The sequence below is a fragment of the Vanacampus margaritifer genome, chromosome 2 (genome assembly GCF_051991255.1).
Source record: "Vanacampus margaritifer isolate UIUO_Vmar chromosome 2, RoL_Vmar_1.0, whole genome shotgun sequence".
Classification (NCBI taxonomy): Eukaryota; Metazoa; Chordata; class Actinopteri; order Syngnathiformes; family Syngnathidae; genus Vanacampus; species Vanacampus margaritifer.
The window spans coordinates 39,638,604-39,665,204 of NC_135433.1; the positions used below are offsets into that span (position 1 = coordinate 39,638,604).

General features: G+C 38.7%; 1 protein-coding gene across 1 annotated transcript in view; it reads left to right on the top strand.

Moving 5' to 3' along the window:
- LOC144044846 (receptor-type tyrosine-protein phosphatase S-like) overlaps positions 1-26,601 on the top strand; it is a 125,714-nt gene that overhangs the window by 5,871 nt on the left and 93,242 nt on the right. The window contains exon 2 of the mRNA XM_077559505.1: positions 18,179-18,389. Coding sequence (XP_077415631.1) covers positions 18,248-18,389 — 142 coding nt within the window. The 5' untranslated portion in view covers positions 18,179-18,247. The remainder of the gene's footprint in view (positions 1-18,178; positions 18,390-26,601) is intronic.

A 26,601-nucleotide genomic window follows, 5' to 3' on the forward strand; every position in this document is an offset into this window, starting at 1 on the left:
TTTTTCTTCCTGATCCGAAAAACGATCCGATTTGTGACTCAAATCCGTGATCCAATCCAATAAAGCCAAATAACAAAAATGTGGCTATAAAATAAATGTTGTGAAACATGAGCAGCTTGCTGCTGTTTTGCTTTTTTAAAAGTAGCTCGCGGTGGGATAAAAGGTTGTAGTTAGACCCCTTCCTTAGAAAATTCGCTAGCTTATTGCTAACACTAAATGAGCTAGCAACACAATAGCCTACTCCATCCTCTAGTCTAGTCCGTTTGCACACCAGATGGAGCACAATGTGGGGCTGGAATGGATTAATGCTGTTTTCATTCATTTCAAAGATACTCAAGTGTTTTGAGTTATTTTAAGGTGGCGTGTTGTTGCATAGCTGCAGGCATTTTTGACAAAATAGTCCATTATAAATGTAGCACAGCACTTAACCTTTATACAATTTGCCACTAAGTTTGCTTTAGCACCAACCTAAGCGGGGCATTGATGGCGACAGGCTTTGCTATTATGCTGATAGCTGATTGGTGTTTTTGTTTCTTTCTTGCTCAAGGACACATTTTCCTCCTGAGCCACAGCTCCTGGTAAGCATCAAGCTCACAAGTTTTAGTGTAGCCTAGCGGCTTTAGCCTTTAGCTGAAGGCATAGACTCACGCTGTGTGTGTACCATACTTTCAGACTGATGAACCCCAAGGAAGAGGACTTGGCCCCCGTCCATATGTCACTTAGCGAGAGAGCAGCTGCTTTTGTGAAACAATAGTTCTAAAAAAGACCTTCATTGTGCAGAACAAGAACAAGGTAATTACTCAGCAGTATTGGACTCAAGGAGTTATTTCACTTTGTGCAGTAATGCAGTAATGTGAGTAAAGTGTTACTGATATGATTTATATAATTGTGTGTGTTAGTCTGAGAGAGCTGCTAAACTGCATTTCACTGACTGGCATCGTTTATAGTGACAAATGATTTTATGTTTTATCTTAATCCAAAAGCCGCTTGCTACACACTGAGCAATGCGGCCAAACTAAATAACTTATATGCTATGCATTATGTGCCAGGATCACTCGGCTAGTGTACGACAGGGGATTGCTGGCTGTATTTTTTTCACGATTGTCCAGTTCAGTCAGTGTGCAGCCGGCCTAATATAATAATATATATCCACAACAATCTCAGGACACTAGTTAGACAGTAGAGAGGCGTTAGAATGCATTTTAATGTTATGGGACCTTGGATATGTCCACTTTTAAAGCTACACAAAGCGTCCCAATGAGATTTAAAGTCATTCCATTAATGGCTTTTACTTTTACGCCTTGCACTACACATCCTGCGTGATCTGACTTTACTGTAATTGGCTGTTTTTTCAGTCACTGTTAAAGCATCAGCGGAAAAATAATAAATAAATAGAGAATCTATTCTCAATTGCATAACCTTATTAAATAATAGCTATATAGACCAATAACCAGCCTGGCCGATTATCGGCGCTAATATTGGGCATTTTGACAAATATCCTATCGGCCTTATTTCAAAATCTGGCGGCCGATAAAAGGTAAAGCTAAAAAAAGGCTAAAACCATTTTAATCTCAGGGAACTATTTATTTAAATTTTCAGTTAACTTTAAAAGAGATGCTGCTGACGCTGGGAACCTTCTGAACATTTTGGTTTTGTTCGACGTTTAAAACAAGGAAATCAGTTTCCATTTAACTTTTTAAGATGTACTGCTCCCTGAACATTTTTTTTTTTTAGAAATTTAAAATTAAGTATATTGTCTAAGATATATATATATATATATATATATATAAAAAACTTATACATTTTTGAAAAGTCTGAAAAATTGTTCAATAAGCATTAATGCTTTAAGACATTACAACAAAGGCAAGATTGGCATTTGTATTTAAAAAAAAATTGAAGCCAATATGGTTCTCTTTTTTTTACAAAAAAAATAATTCAAATATCGGTTATCGTCCTCCTTGACTACGGTACTAATAATCCATATCTGTATCGGCCCTGAAAAAACATATTGGTCTATCTCTCTGTCGTGGTGCGAGGTGTTGTGGACCCAAATGCAGGAAGTCGAGAGGCCAGCCAGGTTTTCAGGAGTTAAACAAAGGGAAGAATTTATTTCCAAAAGACAAACAAGGAACTCAGAATCAAAACTACTCAACTAACAAAAGACAAAAAAAAGCAGATGCAAAGTAACAAACAAAACACACTAGAACCAGAGACTGCGCAAAGCAAACAAATGATCAAACAAAGATTGCGGCGAAGGCGGGAATGAAATGGGAGAAAACTAACGAGACAATGACAAACACCTGGACATGACACAAGAGGCAGAGGGTGCTGATTGGAAGACAAAAAGGGGACTGGTATGATGAGCACAATGACAAGGAGACAAACACAGATCATGACAAAACACAAAACAACTCAACTAACCAAACCCAAACCATAACACTCATCATGATTGGTAACATCACTGACTAATCTTTTCTTCTTGTCAATCATATTTTGTACTTGATGGTTGCTGATTCACAGTCAGGTATCAGTAGTGGCAATAGGCCCTTAATATTAAATAGGGTCTAATAGGACTCACTGTGGCTTATTGTGATTTGTTTTGTCTCCACAAATGCAACGCAGACGAATAATTTATTTGAACGTGTTGAGAATAATCAGCAGCCATTGGTGGAAGACATCCAAGCAGAAGTCTTTTCCACTTGGCATGCATTTCATTTACCGGGACACACTCTTGTCCAATCTGAGCAAGACAGAGGACAAACACATTTTTTCTAGCCCATTACTCCAGTTTTTGATTCAATTCACCACTTGATGGTTCCTCAAGGAGAAATTGCCGTCACAAATCTCATCTCCATCAGGAAGTGGTGCGATGGCTGGTTAGTGACAAAACTGCGAGGCCGGGATGCGTGTGAGGCTTTTAAGCGGAATTCAGTCGCCGGCATATGCTGCCTCTCAGAAATGAAACTCATCCATCAGTAATCCTTTTTGGTTCTGTCTCTGCTCCACTTGAACCTTAAGCAAATAGCATAATGTAAAGCAAAGTTCCATCGATGATCTCAGCAGCCTTGCTGTCGTGAGATAATGAGCTCCCTCTGGGCAGCAGGTCATGTGACAAAGGCAGTCAGGTACCATGGTAGTGTAAATTCACGGGAGAGAATCGAATCCCGGGCAAGCAAAACATCTCCAGAAAATTAATAAGCACATCCTGATCGGGCTGCGGATCTTTTACATAAATTGAGAATGAATAAATGATTGCTTGCAGATTGCAGCACAGGAGGAGGTGAAAAGTAATCGTCAGCACAGTTTGTGGTGTACTGTGCGTGATTTCATTTTATGTTCAGTTTTTGTGCCAGGTGCCTATCTGTATTTACAGTAAAATGACTGCATGATAGCAAATAGAAAATCACATTTTTATTCCAATCACTGCAAGTCTGCTCGCATTAATACCATCCGACATGGATTCTTTTGGAATGATAAACCAATTAGCGAATTCATGCAGATGACTGAATTTCTTCAGGCTACGGTTATCAGCTCATGACGATCATTCTAGCAAATCATCTTCCCGCACTAAATAAATAAGGCGTCTTGCATATCTTGTTAACGAAGTGCAGTTGGGGCATGATGATGACGATGGTATGGGAGGGTTAACAATGACAATCCTGTGAGATGGTGGTGTTCCGTGTTGTCGGGGAGACTTGCTCCTGGAGGAGCTCACTAATTGGCTTCAGTGTGCCTTGGATGGAGGTGTTTGTCTTTTGTGGCTGTCTGTGTGTGGAGGCTGTGTTTTCACAAATGACGTTTAACCATTCATTCTTTTGAAATTCATATATATATATATATATATATATATATATATATATATTAGGGGTGTGAATTGTACCTGGCGATTCGTTCTGTATCACGATTCATAGGTCTGATTCGATGCCGATTAATCCCGAGACAAAACTATAAATTTAATATCGCAATTTTTTTTTTTAACACAAATTTTGAAAAATACTCATCAGTAAACTTGTACATGTAGACTGTAAAATTTGTATGAAAATGTATTCATTAATCTGAAACTTCAGGCTTATAACTGAGCTACTGTATTTAACAAACAGGTTGCAGTCTGTTTCATTTAAAATAAAATATTAATGTTCCAAGCTTAAAGTGTGAACCCTAACCCTAAGTAAGACATTTTGTTGAATATTTCCACATTCCAAATCGATTTTTTAACACCCCTAATATGAAATATATATATATATATATATATATATATATATATATATATATATAATGAATAAAACTGAGCTCTCAAGGAAAAAAACTTGTTTAATCATCATATCATTGCTGCTATTTGAAAAACACTTTTTTTTTTTTTTTTTTTTTACATTTTTATGTTGTTAAAATGTTTGCATTCACTTTAATCCCAAAAACATGGAAATGTAAAAAAAAGAAGACATTTTTGTGTGTTTTTATTTTGTATTTTTTTTTACATCTGTATGTTTTTGAGATGTTTGCATTTAGTTTCATCCAAAAAACATAAAAATGTAAAAAAAAAAAATGGACATAAGTGCGATATTTCAAAACAACATAGCATAAGTTATTTTAGGAGCTAATCTGTTCCATATTTTTTTTATGTGTGTTAATGTGTAAATGAGAAGCATTTGTAGGTTTCCACTTTATGAATTTGAGTGAAGTTGACATGCATTAGTTTACAGGATCCTGCCACATGAAATATGGTGGAGCCCCTCACGACAAATTTACAAATAAAATTACAAAATTACTCAAAGTGACATTTTTAAAACTGGTTTAGTTACATTGGTGTCTAATCTATTGCTGTATTGTCTTATCAATTAAATGCATAACCAACATAAAAGTTAGTTAATATTTGACCAGCTAGCAGTGAGCTAAACTATTGAGCTAGCCTAGCTAGTATCACTTCACAGTTCACACAGCTTGACTGATGAAAGTAAGCGTTGTGGATGTGTTTCTCATCTTTGAATTTCAAACCTGGCACGTGATGTTGTCTTTTTCGCAGCAATCCTTGACTCCAAATGCTTTTATCTTTGGTGACACTTGCTCAGTGAGTCAGCCTCCAAAAAAACTTGCACACTTTTTTTTCTCTTCCAAACAAGAATAAGGTGGGTAGTGGTAATATAAATGTTAAGGAATAATGTGAGTAGGTAATTATTGTCATTATTATCACCCACAGTTCTTTGAGCATTTTAATACATGATGTGTGTCATAGAGTAAAATAATATAACCGTAAGGCGACTATTGTTTGATTCGTTTCGCTGGTGGGAAAAGAATAGCGTGACTCAGGTCCCTGACGTTAATGCCGATGCAGTGTTATTACTTACGGTACTTCAATGCTAGAAGCAAACCCAAGCAGCAAAGTTTCTGCTCGGAATTTGTCCTCACTGCTTTGTACTTTTCAAACCTTCAAAATAATTCAAAATTACAAGGAAGCACACACAGCAGCAGCAGCAGCAGCCTAAAGTCACTCGGTGAACTCATGAGAGCGTGTCATGTTGAAAGAAAAAAGCACAACACAAATTGAAGCATCATGATGAAAAGCAATGCCGCGAAAAGGATCAACATACATTGTCTGGACTTTATGACGGCACTCTGCAATAGAATATCAATTCAGTTAGCAATTTGCAAAGTTTAAATTCTTGGGTACTTTCTAAATGTATAATTTATTTTTCTATCTTTCAGAAGTTCAATTTTGCAATGAAAATGGTTTGCATAGTGTTTGTTGAAAAGTAGTGCAATAAAAATAGAGCGTTTTTTCTTAACATATTGAATAATTATGATTAATAATTGTGATTAAAAATAGATTTAAAAATAAATTAATAAATAACCGTGATTATTTTTGGCCATAATCGTGTCGCCCGAGTTTGACCTCAATCTGACATTGACAGTTTGGTTATTTTGTTCTTTGGCCACTATAGAGAGAAACATTTTAATGTGAGCGGATGATCATTTGCTCATCAAAGTTTGCTTACTTCTGTACTACTTGGCGCTCTTATGAACTGATGGCTATGCCTTTGATAGATGGATGAATGGATGGATGAATAGATCTTAGAAGAACATCAAATTGTACTACTACTGAACTACTGTCATGCGGAAATCAGTATGATCAGTATGTACATAAAGTAGCTTGCATTAGAGTATAATGCAGGCCTTAGATATGCTAATAGGACCGCAAGTTGACAAGGACTCAACCATCAGACTACAAAATGAGCGGCTGCTTCCACAGCAACGGTTTGCCTCTGAAAAGAAGCTGAGGGAGAATGAGCACTCGTCTGTGACAGACATTCGAAAAGAAATTGCTGCGGAATACCAAATTTGCCTGTCCTTGGTTTTTGTTACTACTGAGTGAGTAAGCGTTGACCTTACTCTGTGGACATGCATGAGTTGAAAAGCAAATATCCATCGCGTTGGGCAACCTTGTACCTCCAAAATCGTCACTTTTCTGGAGAGCCCAAAAAACGACATGTTTGTTCAATCATTATAATTGCATCATCAACGACAGCAAACTATTTTCAACACTTTAAATTGGACCATCATTTGTAAAAATGACACCCACACATGTGGACTGACCAAAAGCATAGATTTTGGGGGAAAATGTGAAAATTGTCAAAATGTAACTTATGAGGCGTTGGCCCGATGCCAGCGATACATTATTCCTTTTATTTTATTTTTTCATTTTTCACACTTTTTTGACATGCATCTCCTTCCACACAATTCATCCGATTCACATCATTCCAATTTCAACTTATTCCAAAGATTCATGCCATGGGGGCTAGTATTTTTTTATTTTTTTATCATTCTAAATATTCCGTTTTCTCAAAAGATTCTCATTTATTCCCATTGAGACCAAGTAACCCCAAATGATTTTTTGGGTCATTCATTCCAATGACACTTCAACATTAGACATCTACATAATTCCCCTTTGAAATTAAAATCATTGAGATCATTAAATTCATGATTTTCAAATTGCCAAAATTTCCCAGGGACCAAAAATTCAACATTTTCACCATTAAAATATCCACCGAAAATGTTTTCAAAATTTATCCTAAAAAAAAATCAAACACCCCACATTCATTCCCAATGACACATTTTAAAAAAATACTACATTAAATATCATTTCACATTTCAATATTTCTTAGTTCAACATTTCAGCTTTCACAATTTCTCCAGAAAGTGCAAATGTCTAGGTCAGTGTTTCTCAACCGCGGTCCTCAAGTAACCCTATCCAGCCTGTTTTTCATGTCTCCCACAAGCAATACAGGTGTTTCAAACGATCAGCTAATCAGCAAGCTCTGCATGAAGCCTGATCCTCAGCTGTGTGGGCTGGGGAGACATGGAAAACAGGCTGGATAGGGGTATTCGAGGCCCGGGGCTGAGAGCCAGTGGTCTAGGTAATATATAATAAATATGAATAAAAAAACAAGTAAAAAAAATCCCACATCTCTTAAAAACAACATTTGACAATATTTTAAAACTTTTGTGTGTGTGTCAAAAATATACAAAACAATTAAACCAGTAGAAGATGTGGATACATTAAAAAGGTAAGAGTAAAAAAAGACTACTACTTCTCTTATGTAATCTAATTAGAATGTGTCTCAATTAGATGTTATCCTATTCAATTATTAAATCGAGTGTGTCTGACTTATTCCGACACACTCTTGCGTGTGTGAAGAGAGCAGCTCGCTTCCACAAACACTTTCCAAGTGTTTTCCCTCCTCTGATCTTCTGTTATAATCTTCTCTCTTTGCACTTTTAGCCATTTTGCTAATACATTTTTTGCTGGGTGGAAGCCACTCCATTTGTGGCCCAGCTGATCTGCTTCCTCCGTTATAGGATGCCGTTTTGGGTTTTGACCTTGGAGCCCCAATAAGAGGAGTGGCTGTTTATTGCCCTGTTGTTGAGCTGCAGCAGCTTTGCAGAGTATTTTATGTTGCATTTCATGGAGACAAGTTAAGTCAGGCTTCTCTCCATCCCTCCTTTTACGCTTCATCATCAATTTCTTGTGTTGTCCTAGCTATGAAATTGTGATGAGCAACAGCTGAAGCACATCCACAGCATTTTTATAAGGGGGGGGGGGGGGGAATCCAGCAGCTAAAATGGTCCGAAGCACTTGCGACGCCTTTGTGTAATTTTAATGACATGCTGATGTTGTGCATTGGGAAAGGTTAATGGCGTCTTCAATTACCACTCAAAGCAGACGATAGCACCAAAAAGCAGGTGATGCCGCTTTTAATGTAGCGCAAATGAAGCAAAGTGCGTCTATAAATCCATCACTTTGAATATCCTCCGCCCAGTTAGTCACGCCTTAATGGTGAATTAAGTGGTAACATCGAGAAAAACTCTTGCTGTAAAAACTAAAATGCCACAGAGGATGTGCCTTGGGAACATTTGTTTTTGTTGTGGCTCGCTCTAATGAGCTGCACACGCATGTCAATTGGATGAAAAACATTTGCTGGTTTATGATCACAAAAAAAGAACACTTTATAATTCGGAATCTACAGCATTTTCTTTAAAATGTATTTTATTCATTTTTATGATTTGTTTTTAAATGCATCAAATATCTTTGAAGATAAGTGCTGAAAACTTGTAAAGACTGAGAACAGTTAAGTAGCCTACTGAATTGTTGTGATATAGCGTTAAACTCTCTTTTTCCAGATTTTTGGGGCGTGGCTAATATATGGCCAGTATAGCAGTCATGCAGACAAAAATGGGAAAACTATTGTCAGCGACTCAGTAATCTGCAGTTACAGTAGTCGTTTTTGGAAGAGGATCAAGAATATAAACCTGTGGATGTTAACTGTTAATGTTTACTTATTGAACACATCTCAACCAACCAACCAAGCAACCAACCTGATCAGTAATGTGATATGGTTCCAAATAGGATTTTGACAGCAGAAAGTGAAGGAAACCATTTGTATTTCTGAAACTGTATTCTTTATTTTTCACAGAAATTCTATTACTATTTGAGCTGTATATTTGTGTCTCGAAAAACGTCACCCCACTTTTTTTTTTATAGCCACACTGGCCCACACTCCCACACCTAATTTTAAATAGCACCATTGACCATGTCAAATGTTATTTTTTGTGTATGCTGTTGGCCACAAAAAAACGATGGACAGGCCGCAAATGGCCCCCGGACCATAGTTTAGATACCACGAGCCTAAAGGGTTATAACACAATGGGACAGGTGCTATTCGTTTGTCCATCTATGATGATTTGCATTGTTTGTTAACATTTAGCTAAACGGACTCTTCTCTCTCTCTCTCTCTCTCTCTCTCTCTCTCTCTATTATCTATCTATCTATCTATCTATCTATCTATCTATCTATCTATCTATCTATCTATCTATCTGTCTGTCTGTCTGTCTGTCTGTCTGTCTGTCTGTCTGTCTGTCTGTCTGTCTGTCTGTCTGTCTATCTATCTATCTATCTATCTATCTATCTATCTATCTATCTATCTATCTATCTATCTATCTATCTATCTATCTATCTATCTATCTCTCTCTCTCTCTCTCTCTCCTCTCTCTCTCTCTCTCTCTCTCTCTCTCTCTCTCTCTCTCTCTCTCTCTCTCTCCTCTCTCTCTCTCTCTCTCTCTTCTCTCTCTCTCTCTCTCTCTCTCTCTATCAATCTATCTATGTATCTGGTTGTTTGAAATACAGAATAGATATAAATGATCTTTGTTTTGTTTAGTTTGACAATAAACTTCAGCTGCGAGTGCCAATCTGACAAACTGCTGCTTGTTGTGAAGTGAGTTCCAACATACAGCGAGTGTAGCTCATATTTTTGCTCACAAGTCAAAACAGATCCCTGACCGAATGTGTGTAGAAAAACTCGTAGGTCGGTTAGTCGTATTCATGGCACATTTTTTATTGATCTCGACAAGCATTTCCCTTCAATTCATTCCTCTTCTATTTTTAAAGTGGAAGACCTTAAACATTGACTCTTTTATGAACGTATTCATGTTTTGAATAATGATGTGATATATCCAACCGATCATTTGAATTCTGTTTCCAATCAGCCGCAGCGTTTGAATTATGTAGTGACATTTAACAGAAAACACAAAATAGACTCTAATCAAGTGCTATTGGATTGCTTTCAGAATCAAAACTCAGCGTCATCCTTTAAAAGGCGTATCTTGGATACAGTTCTTTCATTGGATCTCATTACATTAAGCAAATGTACCCTCTGTTGCCACTAGTGAATGTAAACAAGTTGTCACCCCAATGCAAACATTTTAAAGCATTAAGACGGACAGAAATGCACCTGAGGCAGCCACGTTCATTTATATTCAGGGCAAAGATTCTCCATATTTGAGTGACAGGTACGTTTTCTGTTAGAGAGTCTTAGATATATTTTTTTTTTCTCCACTCCTAAAAATGTAACCAGGGCAACGCAACTCATGCCTGCAGTAAGCCATACTTCATCCTGTGCCTCTGATCCTCGTCGTGTGCGTTCGTGTGTATGTGTGTGTATTTTGAAGTTTGTGTTTAAAAGAGAAAAGTGTGACAGAGAGAGGCTGCCAATCTCCCCCATGATGCTTTGCCATCTGCTACGTTTGTGTGCGTTTCCCCCAATTTTTTCTGTGGATGTGTGTTTTGTGTGGGTGTGTGTATATTGCTCAGTGGGTGCGCATGAATTTGCAAGTGTCACTCGCCTAGAGGTTGCAGGGTCACAGGAAGCGTGAGGTAATATTAGTCCCAGCCGCTCCCAGTGTGTGACTAATACAGCCTTCCTCTCAACTTATCCAAAGAATGGCACACAAAGGCATGAATAATTGAAAACAAGGTTATTTTGGAGCTGCATCGTGAGCACTATTAGATCACAGGCTGGAGCGTAAACATGCGAGAACAAAAGTGACTGCGAATTAATTAGAATTCCGCCATAAAGTTTTGTGGTGCAATATATTTGTATTTTTTCTCTCCCTGTTTTGCAATCGACAATCAAAAACACACGACAAGGAAATTCTAGCTTGTAATGTGCTGCAGAATTACCTTTTTTATTTTAGCGCCCGTCACTTGTTGTCATGGAGACAAGTCTGTCGCGACTGGTGAAAGGCATCATGGGTAGAAATGGGCGAGGTGGCAAAAAAAAGAAGAAGCATCTTCCAGGGGCTCCCAGGGGAGCAGGGCCACACTAAACAATGTTATTACATCAGTCTGATGGGGCACAATAAGCAGTGTACATTTCGCCACCTGAGCTGGGGTGTCATTATCTGCTCCATGCAATAAATAGCACATGTATCCCTCATCTATCTATCTGTCTGGATGACCATCTGTGTTGTCACGCTGAAACGGTAATAAGCTTCCCTCCTCCCTTGGTTCCCCCTCCCACCAACACCTTTCCTTGTGTTTGTTTGATGCTGAGAGATGTTCGGGCAGAGCATGTTGTGATGTCAATTTCATTCATGCTCACTACAAGTCTTTTAGACTCTTAGCAACCCCTAAAATAATATACTAGTCGGCATTGGGCGGAAGCCATTTTGAACACAGAAAGGTCAAACTTTTTTTTTTATTTAAATTATCAAACCTGCATGGATATTGACCAATAGTGATTTGTGAACAAACAAGAAATAGTTCAAATGTGGACAATAGGAGGTTTCCTTCCACCCAATATCCATGTTAGTAGATTTCTATTTATTATTCTAACATTGTCTTCTAACCTTAGTTTCCTTGATTTGGCCAAGGTACATATTTTACATGTGAAAAATCTCATGGCATGTCACACAAAAAAAGCAACCAATAGTATATACTAGGGGTGTGAATTGCCTATTACCTGGCGATTCGGATCGTGTCACGATTCGGTTCAATACCGATTAATCTCGATGCGAACCTATAAATTGATTATTAAGATTTTTTCCCCCTCCAAATTTAGAAAATACTAATCAGTAAACTTGTACATGTACACTGTAAGATTTGTATGAAAATGTATTTATTTATTTGGAAATTCAGGCTTATAACGGAGCCACTGCATTTAACAAATAGGTTGCAGTCTGTTTCATGTTTGAACAGCACTGAAATAAAATATTAAGGCTTAATGTTCCATTAATAAAACATTATTCCATGTTTAATGTGTGAATCCTAACACTAAGTAAGACATTTTGTTGAAAATTCCCATAAAAAAATGTATGTTTAGAATCGATTCGAGAATTGCGCGCTGTAATGTCACGATATATTGCCGAATCGATTTTTTCTAACACCCCTAGTACAAACAGTTTATTGAAATAATGGTGATCTGGTCTCGTGTGAAATCTGAGCTTGTTTAGTGTGTTGTATGAATGGCAATAGGCTGATACACAATGGTATCTTCTGCCATCAGGTGGAAGAGCATTTAGTTGTTGTGCCTGTCACTATATGTTACTGGCATATATAAATGCACAAGATAAATTACATTATTTGAAATAATATATGCTATTGTATTCTGCATTAACCTTAGCCAGTGCTTCTCAAACCGACTCGGTGAATTGTGCAGTAACTTGAATGTTTATGTATCATTTGAAAAAGTGGATACCTACATAAGGGGATCAATGCACCAATAAAAAAAACAAGATCAATCAATGACTCTGCCCTACCCTAGCTTGGGGCCAATTAAAAGCTCTAATAAGGTTGTGATTGTGATTTATGTATCACACACAATAGGCCATTTTTGCGTCCATGGGTGGAGTATTCTTTCCTTTGGTGTTTTCTTTGGGAGTGGTCGTCTTGCAACCCAGAGGTTGTGGGTTCGATCCCACACCATTGTGACCACGTCGAAGTATCCTTGAGTTGTTGAATGTAAAGTGCTTGAGGGCCTTCTAAGGTGGAAAAGCGCTATATGAATGAAGTACCATTTAGAGTTAGTGCAGGTAAGAAGTGGGCATTTGCACTGTTTTGTGCCGCTGTGGGGGGAATGCAGGTGACTCACGGCCAATCGAAGTGGCTCCCCTCCCCTCATTCCCTTTCAATTTAGCACAGATGGCATGCTATTAAAATGAAAATGCTTTTGGTCACCAAATGTGTCGAAGGCGTGCAAAAGAATACGCCGGAACAAAGAGTCAAATCTTTTCTTTTAAGAACAAAAGGCACATTTTGTTTCCTGAATTGTAAGATCATAAAGGCATCTTTTCCTGAAAAAAAGACATGAGAATAAAGTTGCAGTTTTGAAACTCACTTCTGACATTTTTTTCTTTAACTTTAATATCGCAAGATTCAGACTTTATATTGGGAAAATCCGACTTTATCAGTTAAAAAAATGATGTTACGAATACATCATCTTAAAAATAAGCAACTTCTTGATTACTTTAATATTTAGGGGTACACATGGCAGCCATGTTTAATTAGAATTATAAGGGGTCCTTGATAATGTTAATCATTTTGCAAACTTAAATTTACCTAAATAATTGGACGGACAACATTTCAGAAATTCTTGACATTCAGATTGGAATGAGCATCCCTAAATTTCAGATCCCAATGTTGGCCATGCGCTTTCCTCTCCATCCCACAACAGTGCATTTCCTGCTACACGCCTAGAGACTTGAACCCAACCACCAGCACTGGATCCGCTTTGGCTGGCTCCCTCCAATAACCCAGCTGTAAGATGCTCCAAAGCCTGTCGTCCGAATGCTGTCGATGGCTCAGCGGCAGCTGGAGGAGCCGATGCCGAGCAGCTGGGCACAGGAGAAAGGATTTGGCCATGAGCGTGAGGTTAGAGTGCGCGCCGCAAGAAGGAGGGGGATGAACGAAAGGGTGGCGCGTATCACCAGAGGTTAACAAGAAGGCGAAGGGCGCGGGGAGGGAGGGAAATGAGGAGATTTCAGGAATACGGCACCAAATGCAGAAGTGAGACGAGGGGAAGATTAAGGGTTTAGGAGGCTGGGTGAGTGACTAAAGTGGAAGGGGAAGAGCGAGGGCTTTGTCAGCAGGTGAAAGACAACAGGGAGCGCCGGGTAAACCGCAAGAAAGATATGAAGGGTGACGATGAGGGCACGGTGAGATAGCGAGGCCTCGGCAAACCCGACAAACAGGAGAGAGGGAGCAGACAGTGAAATATAGATGAGCGCCGCCTAATGCCGGAGTGGCCATGAGTCTGCGCACGGAGCGGCAGCTCTAGTTAGATTAACAGCAGCAAATTGAGTTTCCCTAAGAGGGGAATTTACTTAACGTGCTGCCGCTGGAGCTTGAATGAGCCCTGATTCTTCTTATCATATTGTTCAATTGAAAAACGGACATGTTGAAAGCTTTTCTATTCAACCTCGATTACACCGGCCCGAGATAAGAGCGAGGCTACGCAGCGGTGAACGAAATAGAGCTTGTATATCAGATAGACCGACGTGCTTCTACAGATTGGCTATTTTTAGAGGAGGAAGTGGCAGCCCGTAATACGTTGGAGCAGGTCATTAGCTCGATAAGTAGACGGGGGAGTCTTTGAATATGTAACGCACCAGAAATGCCCTTTTCGTTTAGGAAAATAGGCGAGGAAGGGTCAGCGGTAATCTCGACACGCCATTAGCGCCCACGCGGCGGGGATGTCACAGTGAAGGCCTCGCTTTTGTGCATGCTGATACATCAATGACAATATGGAATATCAACTGCGGATACATGCTTTGTCACGCTCTGGGCACGGGCCATGCAAGTTAAGAACTTGGCTTTCAGTGGGAAATTACCCGACTTAATCCAACACTTAAAATCCCTGCTAGCACATCACAAATATATATATATATATATATATATATATATATATACACACACCATGTCAATAAAGCATGTAATTGTTTGTAATATCTGTGTTTAGAGCTCGGAATCTCACCAATGACCACTGATTCACTATTTGTATTTGCGTCAAACTTTTTATCTTAAAATAGCTTGCTTTAACCTCGAAAATCCCACGCTGTACTCTAGCCAATGGTACTATTGCTACTAGCACCATCCTAGCTAGCTCTAAGGGACTTTGTTTATCACTTCCCTTTCGTTTGTTGCTAGCACAGCGTTAGCCTGCCAACAGCAAGGCGATAGCCGGTCAAATATTCCCGTTGCTAGGAAGTCGTTAGCCAGCCAAATATTCCCATAACTACTTCTGAATGAACGGCGTAGGTAGCTTTCTCGCGTGTGCACTCCCTGCGTAGATACGTCACATGTACGGAGATGTGAGGGGAATCCCCAAACAGCCCTTTTAGATGACAATATGACGCTATGACTCGTTCTGCCTCGAATGGGGAAATTATGTTTCGGACTTTGTTTTCACCGGCCAATTCACTACTCTAATCAATATTTATCCATGACAAAAACATACAAAAATAGTCAATAACATACATCATACTCACCGGAGATTTTATTGATTAAATGTATTTGTGTATTTTGCTCGCTTTTGTTTTAATCAACTAATCAGAGGATGTAAAAATGCTGACATCATCATGTGGCCAGCGCTCTGGCTCCGACTTACCATGTGAGGGCAAATTTGATTGGTTAAAGAAGCAGTCCCATTGCTATTGTAGTTGAAGTTACATTGGCCAGAAATAAAGTGCAAGGACTGTAGGGAATAAATGAATGCAATTTCATGGAACAAATTTTAGCGTTTATGCTGTCAATGTAGGTAAGTGCTTCTGAAAGCCTTTCCATCACTGACCACTGCATTTCACAGCATATGGGCAAAAGTATTGGAACATCTTGAGTGGTGTTTCTCCAAATCTTCATAAGGGTTACTTGTGGAACTTCAGTTCTTGAACAATTTACTGTTTAACAAATTGGCAGCTGATCTAAAATTCCAAGGAAAATAGATGGTCCAAAAGTCAAACGAGAATTTAAAGCCTGATCGAAAATGAGGCAAGAAGGAACGAGAAAGCCGATCTCCCAGTCTATCTATCCATCCATTTTCTACTGCTTATCCTGTTCAGGGTCACAGGTGGTGAGCGGGAGTCTATTTCAAATGACTTCGAGTTAAAGATGGATTACACTCACCAGTCAATCACAGGTCACATATTGACAAGCAACCATTCACACTCAGATTTACGCCTAAAGGCAATTTAGTTTTCAGTAAACCTATTACATCTGGATGGTTTTAGAATGTAGGAGGAAACTGGATTACCCGAAGAAAAACCCGACACAGGCGCGGGGAATATGTGAACTCCACATAGGAAAGGCTGTACCAAGATTCTCACACAAAAATGAGGCAGATGTTCTGGCCACATGTTTTAGCCACATGCGCCGCTGAACAACCACCACCCAGTCTGTATTTTTCACATTCTTGAGCTTGTTTTTTTTTCGCTTTTTATGTGGACAAGGGTATTAATGGTGAGAAGTTAAGACTGAAAATGACAACAATACAACTTAATATGGAAAACTCCACTACAGGTGTGAAAGCTGAAAAGCAACCATTCCAATGTGAAAATACACACTTGGACATATATACATTTTATATTCCTCTTATAACCAATTTTCCTCCAATTTCACATTTTCAATAAAAATGATGAAAAATCCCACGAAAATTAAAACAAAGATTTTCAAATTTTAACGCATCCTTCCTTCCATATTTCACAACATATGCAACTGGTTCAAAACATCATATCCAGCTCATTCAGGAAATCCCGAGAACAATTCAAAACTCCCAATTTCCCCCAAATTTCTAACTTTTCATTTCAAAGTTCCCAATTACAACCATTCCAACATCAAGAAGACTCGTGAGGCTATTATTTGATATAATCCAAGAATTCCTATTTTCACATAATTATGTATTTTCCATGACAAAATTCCCTATTAGATTGAGACATTGTTAAAATTCATTCATTTAAAAAAAATCAATTACAGTAATTCACATTATTTTAGTTCAATGTCAATTACTCAGCATTCAGACAAAATTTCTACACAGTACCAACACACACACACACACACACACACACAAATAAATAAATATATATTCTAGTTTCATACACCCCTGTGACTAGAAATCAAAAGTGCATAGAGTCTCTTTCACTGAAATGCATGAGTGCACTCGATCATTAGGGCTATCGATCATTGCCAGCGGCCTGAAAAAAAAAATCCGCTCTCCTTATTCTCGCCCATTTCCTCACTTTGTCAATAAAAAAGACCAAAAACAAACAAAAAAATGCAGTACAGTTTGTATGAGGGGCAAACCTGATACAGGGTGGCAGGCTTTCAATTTCAGCGCTTCGATGGACTGCGGCGCTCAGCCGCTTGGTGTGCGGCGGGCCTAAAGGCACTTGCTTTGTGCAACTGGGGCACACTCACAATGGAACATATAAATGGAATTCCCCAAACTATTCCAATAATGTTGCTTGCACAGAATTGTTCAAAACGTCTTGGTAAAATGAAAAATTAAGGTTCAGGTGGAACTCGCCCAAACTCTGATTGATGGATTAAATTTGGTGCGCCCGTTATTTTTACCCATGTACTCAGTGTTAGTGCTTTTCCCCTCACCTGGTTCTGACATGGAGGAGAGGAGGAGGAGGACAGGGCTGAAGAGTTATTGACTTGGTCTGCAAGAGCACAGATCTGAACGATGTGAACCCGTATGCGCGAGGCTGCGCGCTTTTAACGAGGAGAGGGACGGATGACGTCCTCCATTAAATCTGCAGTCTTTGATGTCTACGTCGCTATCGCAGTTTTGCCGCATTCTGGCCCCTCAATGAAATGTTTTCCATTACAGCGGCACACTCGAGCGCTATTATTAATTGACTCCTTTATGTTCCGCCATAACAGTGAAATCGAATTACTTGAATCAGAGCTAAAGAAAAATTAAATTATGACTTTTGAGGAGAGTAAAGCAACTTAAAAAAAATGTATCACTGCAGTTTATTTCACGGTTCACTAGCACAGAGGCTCATTACTGCTGAAGCCGTGTGGCAAAATAACAATTTCAGCCTGTTTCTTGTCTTAGTTGGTGCACAGTGGCGCTATTGTTCTGGTATTAGTTGAGTCAGGGCTGGCCCACATGGGCCCTTAATCCCAGTTTGAAGTGCTCTGGCTAAATCAAAAGACTTAATCCTGCATTAGCATGAATTTGCCTTTAATTTTTCTTCATGAGGAGGTTTTCCCCTACCTCGCTTTGAATTTTTGGATGAGTCCCCTCTTCCCTTCACAGTGTGCTGACATTTCAGCGATGAATCAGAGGTGCGGCTACGATGTTTTCCTCCATTTTGGCTGACCTTCATGTATTTGCGTGTGTGTCTGCAGAGTGCCTACCCCTGCTGAGTGAAGCCACAACCACATTTCAGTCATCTCCAAGCGGCCTACAGTGGGACCATGCATCTTTGCAGCACAGGCGGAGCACTCGTCCAGTCCAGGAGGCTGAGCCCAGGGTTCCGCCCCAGGACCTCCCCCCTGTGTCTCCTCCTGCATCTCATCATCCTGCTAATTAAAGTGAACAGTCTTTCTGCGGCACCAGGTATGTCGAGTGTCATTTAAGCATATGCGCTCTTTCATATTACAGGGTACAAGCGAGCTTCAGATATGCTGTGGCATGAGTGTTCAAAGTACTGTTATGCCCTCACATTGTGGGCAAGGTGAGCCACACTTGTCGACATGCTTGAGCTGTTTTTTGAACAGGATTTAAAGACAAATACAAAATAAGAACACTCACAAGGAGCTGCTGTAGTCCGCAATTAGTCACATGCAGACTGATTCAGAAGGCCACACCCCTTAAAGGCACATACCCAATTCACAAGCACTACAGTATTTACAGTACAGTGCAGATTCAATACATATCTCGATGCATGGGGTGTGATGCGATTCAAAGATGGTTCAATTTTAAAGCGGAACAATTCGATTTGGTTTAATTCTGTGGGATTACAATTCGGTTCGGTACGGCTGATTTTAAAAAGGTATGATGAGTTTATTGTTTCCATTTTACTTAAATATAAATAAACTCATCGTACTCTAAATGTGCCGTTTCCTTCAAAGACAGATCTCGTTAACAAAAGACAATTCGATATGTATCTTGATACAGTATATTTTTAAATTTTATTCGATATACTCGCATCTTTTAAATCAAAACCGATGTTCCAATTCAAATCATTTTTTGTTACACTCTTAGTTATTACACTTAAAAAGTCTATTTCTTTACAATTTGTTTTATTAAGCCTAATTATGTTTTCATCAATACAATGCAATGCTAGCGTACTTTTTAAATTTAAAATATGACATTTTTTGGGGTATTTCTTTGTGTGCTGAAAGAGATGAGAGGCGGTCTACTAAGTGTCATTCAAATGATACATATTTGGTCTATAACTGCTCAAATCAATATACTTGAATGTCTTCTTTTAAATCCCTTTTCTATAAATCAATCAGTCAAAAACAACAAAACATTATTATTATTATTTAGAAATCGAACCCAGGCGGCACGGTGGATGACTGGTTAGCACGTCCGCCTCCCAGTGCAGAGGACGTGAGCTCGAGTCCGGGTTTCGGCCTTCCTGGGTGGAGTTTGCATGTTCTCCCCGTGCTTGCGTGGGTTTCCTCCGGGTGCTCCGGTTTCCTCCCACATTCCAAAGACATGCATGGCAGGTTGATTGGACACTCCAAATTGTCCATAGGCGTGATTCTGAGTATGGTTGTTCGTCTCTGTGTGCCCTGCGATTGGCTGGCAACCAGTTCAGGGTGTAACCCCGCCTACTGCTCGAAGCCAGCTGGGATAGGCTCCAGCAACCCCCGCAACCCTTGTGAGGACAAGCGGTTAGGATGGATGGATGGATGGATAGAAATCGAACCCATCGCAAGGCATTCCAAAAGCATGAGACCATTCTTGGTCTGGGAAAGGGGCTCAAATTTGGATTATAAATAGTTGTGTTTGCTGCATTAACTTAGGCTGGTGCAGTTCTAATCAAGCATGAACTGATGAATCTTACTCGGATGAGTGGCGAACTGTCTTTTAAGACAAAAAGAGCAGTCCAGATGCGATCGATTCAATGCCCTGAGAATTTCCTTATGCATAAACAAACAAACAAACAAACAAACAAACAAACAAATCAATAAATTAATTAATTAATAAAATGCAGTGCTAGCTCCGCTCTCTGGACACCTTTGTGGCTGGAAATGCTTCAACACACATTGCCTAATGCCAGCATTTCAATTTGAATAAAAGTAGTGATGTATGATATTTTTACTGGCATATTCAACCATTTTGCCATTGAAGGTCGATGCATGGAATTTTTGTGTGCCTCTGTTGGCACGCACTATTCATTTCAGGGGTGAGAAAAGGGGACACGCATACACATTCACAACACTCTCGGGGCTTCCTGGTAGTCAGATGGCTCAATAATATAACTGGAAACATACACACAAAATCCATGCACTGGCCTCCAATGGCAAAATGAATATGGCAATAAAATTAAAAATAATCCATAATTTAAAAAATAAAATTTCCCCAGATGCCTCATGGATTATATGAGTAACACTCCTGTCGACATACCGTATATGGCATAGTGGTAATGAAATTTTCAATAAAGACACTCAATTTTATCACAAAAAAAAAAATCCATAAATGGTCAAATATCACTATTTTTCTTCAAAATATAATTTGATTTAATTAATCAATCAATAAATACATAAATGTCATTTAATTTAATGCTGTCATTAGATAACATTGGATTTAAAAGCAAATACTGAAAAGTTGCCAAATTTCCTGCCACAAGATGGAGCAGACAAAATGATCACCAAATCCAGCAGAGTTGAGAAACGTGCATTAAACCCCAAATACTTTTCCACCATACTGTCTGCCAGTTTATATTCATTACAGTCCTCTCCTTTTGTCTGAAACCTTCCAAAGTTGGTGTGAGAACAGGCTGTCCTACATGATGTGGTTGCCATAGCAACAAAAGTTCTATGATAGCGGGGAGTATTTCTCAGGAAATAGGCAGGATGTCTGGAGAGATTGCATTTTGACATTGAAATGGTCCGTCAATCAGATTCGAGCATTTTGGGGTGCGTCGCGATCTTGTTACCTTCCCAGATAGACGAGCTTCCCACCATGTCCAACCAATCGCACGTGTCACACTTCTGCCCAATAATCAGGTGTGAATGTATTATTGCAATGTAGCGCAGTGTGAATATATGAGGGACATGTGCGGGATTTGGCATGCACGCCTGTAAGAAAGGGTGTGTGTGCTTGTATAAAGTGTCTGCATGCTTGTGTGTGTGTATGTGTGTGATAGAAGGGTGAAAGCAGCCTTGTGAGTACATTGCAACTGGACTGCTGCTTGTTAATGTGTTTTGATAAGCCGGGAGGTCCCATCAGCATGTTTCTCATCATCCTTTTGATGACAACATTTGCGCAGATTTCCTGCCTCAGTGGTCAACACACACATTCACACACACACGCATACACGCTGCACGCGCTCCCAGAACAAAAAATGCAAATTGCATTTCTCTGTAAGGTATTGTTGTTGTTGTAATGTTCTTTTTCATTTGTAATGCTAATTTGAGAGCATGCTATTTTTTGCACTTACTTCTCCAGTACGTGTATCATATGCGCTAGTCGGTAAAGCTACAGTAAAAAATGGATCAGAGAGAAGTCAAAGAAATGTATGTTATTTGGGAAGCTTATAACCAAATACTGAAATCCTTTTTTCAATGATAAATTTTTAATCAATTTAATCAACAGAATTGAACACTTTTTTGTGTGCATATTTCGCATTTGTGAAAGGTATTTTACACCACATGAGCCATTCTACCGAATTTGCTTGTTGCAACGCTTACAAAATATTGGGGGTGTCAGGCGATTAATTTTTTTTTAATCGTTATTGTAATTAATTGCATGACTTCAATAGTTAACTCACGATTAATCACAAATTTATATCTGTTCTAAATGTTTAATAAAATTACAATCATTTTTTCCCCTAAATTTCCTATTCTTGTTAACATATATTTTGTGGAAAACACTACTTCACCTTTATATTTTTATGCAGGATCGTGAGTGGTCGGCGGCAACAATGAATACACACAGACTTGATATGCTTTGCTAGAATAACCGTGTCTTTTATTCCCCGCAAACAGCAATCAACATTTATACTGTGCTAGAATAACCGTGTCTTTTATTCCCCGCAAACAGCAATCAACATTTATACTGTGCTAGAATAACCGTGTCCTTTATTCCCTGCAAACAGCAATCAACATTTATACTGTGCTAGAATAACCGTGTCTTTTGTTCCCCGCAAACAGCAATCAACATTTATACTGTGCTAGAATAACCGTGTCTTTTATTCCCCGCAAACAGCAATCAACATTTATACTGTGCTAGAATAACCGTGTCTTTTATTCCCCGCAAACAGCAATCAACATTTATACTGTGCTAGGATAATCGTACGTTTTATCCCCCGCAAACAGTAATCAACACCTGCGCTATGCTAGAATGATTATCCCTTTCATTCCCCGCAAACAGCAACAGTCACAACTCGATTTGCTAGAATTGACCTTTTATTCCCCGCAAACAGAAATACTCACAACTTGCTTTGCTAGAATTATTGTACCTTTTATTCCCCGCAAACAGCAATCAATACACTACAACGTTAAGCAGCATAATATGATGATCATCAGCGCTTACCTTGACACTAGACCGGAGAGCCTACGGTCCGGGTAGAACGAGCTGCAAAACGGCTGGGCAATCGTACGTGTTCCGCAGCTGACTCTGTCGGGACCGCGTGCCGCTCCGTCTTTTATTCATTAGCGTGGGAAACCGGGCTAGCCAAGCCCTTTCTCAGACACTTTCGAAAACATGTTTTGCGAAGCAGGGAAGGCTGTAGTATAAACAAGGAAGAGTTCCCAGGCTGATCCCCCCCTTTATTTACAAATTGTTGGGCACCTGGATTCGTTCAACAGTTCAGGACAACAACATATCCTTCTATAAGAGGTTTCATGAGGACATATCAAACCATGTTTTTTTTCCCTTCAACATAAAAGCGGAAAAAGTGTTAAACTAAAAGAAATATGGCTGCATATTTTAGTCATTGATACATTAATTTCATAATAATTCATACAATTGAGTTAAAATCAAAAAGATGTACTCTACTGTAAAAAGATAAATGTGATATTGATTTGTGTTGAGGTCATTTTTCTGCCACTAGATGGCATAATTGCATTTGTAAGACATTGGTGACAGCTCAGTGCATTTTTCTTTTCATATTAAGACCTATCTAATCTTTAACATGAAGTAACTTGTGAAATTCTGCACATTTTTAAAATTGTAAATTACAAATTGAACCCAGTCTCCACAAATATATGCATTATTATTACATTTATTGCTGCAAAATGTTCACGTGGATGTGTCTCCTGCGTTGCGACTGGAATTCCAAGTGTGCTTTCCAAGTAAGGGAAAACATTTGTGGTGTTCAATGAACTTTAAATTAACACACTAATTTTGACACCCCTACAAAATATACTTACATATCTGCCTTTTTCAACTCCAAATCTGATAATACACACATCAAACTACTAAAAATCTCAGCCAGTTGAATTTTTTGAGGTCATTATTTTCATTTGACTAAAATTCTTCATTAGTGTAACAACGAAAGAACATAACAGGAATTAATTTTTAAGATATAATCAGCAAATAAAATAAAAAATAAAAAGCCAGATGGCCGTTACGGTTGGTTATGCTTGATGATATTCTCCCAGACTATAGGAGGCAGTGAAGCACCTCTACAGCATATGAACAACACTTAACCACAGTAAAAGTTTTTTTAATTTATTTTTTATTCAATAAACAATCGACGATTGATTAGCTTCATGCTAATCACATGTTGACTGACACTGACCACATTACAATGATTCAACAACAAAAAATGTCATTTACAATTTAACAAATAACAGCAAAAAAAAATAAAAAAAAAATTAAAATAATAAAAAATCAGGTAACATGACCAAGCAAAGATTTTAACCCCCTAGTAATGGTGGAAACAAAATGTATTGTATAGAAAAATGCATGAGTGAATTTACAAAACTTCCCACGGCCTGCAGAGGATCTGAATGATGCTACTTGTGAGTGACTTCTGGACTATTCCAAATTGTTCAGAGGTGGTAATGTGTTAAGTAACAACAAGTATGAGACCTCAAGGACATGACTGAATTATGAATTTAAACTGTTTTTTTTCTTTTTAAAGAAAATAAACTGATATATTTTTAAGTAATTAATTGCACAATTTTCCGTAGTTAATCGCGATTAAATCCATTCTTCTACTTTTGTTTCTACTTTTTTCTTCAAAGCTTATAACAAATACTTAAAGGATATTTGGGCAGTTTGTCACTTTTTTACTCGCGACTGCCATGCAGGCTCGTTTATGGCGCGCGTGCGAGTATGTGCACGATCTTAAAGCGACAGCCACAGTTGACAGACGAAGACATGACTTTAAATGAGGTAAGAAAAAACTCCGCCCCTCACCTCCCCTAAGAAACCGTGGAGTGTGAGGGTCTGCACACTCTAGTGTTGTCACGATACTAAAATTTTGACTTTGATACTATACCTGCATAAAATACCTCGATACCGGTACTGAAACGGTAACCTCGACAAAACTCTAGACCAGAGGTCCGCAGCCCTGGTCCTCGGGGACCGGTATTCAGCCTGTTTTCCATGCCTCCCACAGCCAACACAGGTGGAGATCATTATCAGCCTTCTCCAGAGATTGCTGATTAGCTGATGATAGTGATAAAAGGATAGTGATAAAAGTAGCCTTTATCAGCAAACATTCTGTCAAAATGAATTCAAAGCAATCAATTGTCCTTCACATTTCCAATGCCAAAGTGCAATGACAATTGGCCGTCTTAAAATTCCAGGTTGGCTGACACTTGTGTAAACTACAAGTTAAACTTTTGCGCTGTTGAACCTAACTGAACGAATGGTGTGGTGGTTAGCGCGGTCGCCCTGTAAGCAGCAGGTACCCGGTTCTCGGTCCCTCATTCTTCTCCACTACGATTACTTGCGGCAAAGAGACATTTTGTTTGAAATGTTTATTGAAGAATTGAAAATCTATCAAGGGTGCGGTTGTACTATAACGGCTGGCCTGTCTTGCGTGGCCACTAGAGTTTTGTGGGCGGTGCGCACGGCAGCCTGCTCGGATGAGAAGGGTGCGGCAACCCCACGGGGAGAGGCGGGGTCTTACTGTTTTACCGTTTTACTTCAGCCAGCAAAATACTTAATATTTCATAAAAAAATTACATCGCCAAGGTGTCAAAGGTAAGATTGAATCATTATATACTAGGGCTGGGAATCTTTGACTGTCTCATGATTCGATTCGATTCAGATTTTTAGGTCTGCGATTCGATTCAGAATCGATTAGCGATTCAGAACGATTTTAGATTCAAAATTATTTGATTGACAATTATTTCTGCTTAAATTTATAGATATGCAAAGAATTGTCATGATCTACTCCAGTCTGACTCGCTAATTCTAATTAGTGCACTACTCGTGGCACTTTTATTACTCAAAAGAACGACTATTCATACAAAACGCTTCATGAATGTATACAGAGAAGCATCTTAACATCCTACACTGCAAAAAAAAAAACTTTGATTGGATCAACTTGATCATGACTTTTTGCTCCTATGTGGCTACAACTGTAACAGTGTATCAGAATGAGCGGAACCACACTGCCCCTAAGTGGCCAAAACGTGTACAACATGAACAGTGCTCCCAGTAAAGGCACACACAAACAAGGGCAAGACAGTATAAAATAATTGAAATAAAATCGATTTTGGGACATTTAACTCTTTGACTGCCAAAAATGTTAAATAACGTTTCGTAAAATCCTATGGAGGAGTGCCAAAGACGTTAAAATACGTTTTTTTTTAAAAACAGGTGAAACTAACCATTTTCTATTGTTGATTACTCAAAAACGGAATAAGGTAGAAACAAACTTTTTTTTTCTGATGGAAGATGAGAGTCCAATCTTGTTTTGGCAGTATGTGTGTTTCCATAGTCCAAACACATAATTTTCTATGGACCTTGAAAAGATCAGTCAAAATGCTTAAAATCGGCTGGCACCCACGGCATCCCTTTTCTGAAAACGTCTGGCAGTCAAAGAGTTAAAATCGATCGTACTTAATGAAAATCGATTTTTTGGCACACCCCTATCATATACCTATAGTTAACTGTGGAAGGATAGCCCTAATAAAAATAAATACATTTAAAAACTGGATTAAATTGATTATAAATATTATGGTAAGTCTTGTCTTGGGAAACACCTGGTCTTTTTCATCATTTAAAAACGTTTGTTTTAATCTTTGAAATTGTATTGTTTGTTTGCGTATTGAACATATACACCAGCAACAGAAATACTGCACTTAAAATAAAAAAGATTTAAAAGAAATATGATTTTTTTTTACATACATAATCATCATTAAGCACAGTAGGAAGAAGTAAAAAAATGTATCGAGTTCTTCCCCATTACAAAAGACACAAATGTGCACATAAACAGCTGCACTTTTATTGTTATTGTATTCCTCAGTATACGCAATCAGATCAATGAGTGCAAGTGTAGTGCAAAGTGCAGTCAAACTGTGCGCGTGGGTGGAGTTTTCTTTCTTTTGGTATTTTGTTGAATTAGTGCAGATAGAAGAGGGTGTTTGCGATTCTGTGTGTCCTTGTAGGGGGGGAACACAACCCGGCATGA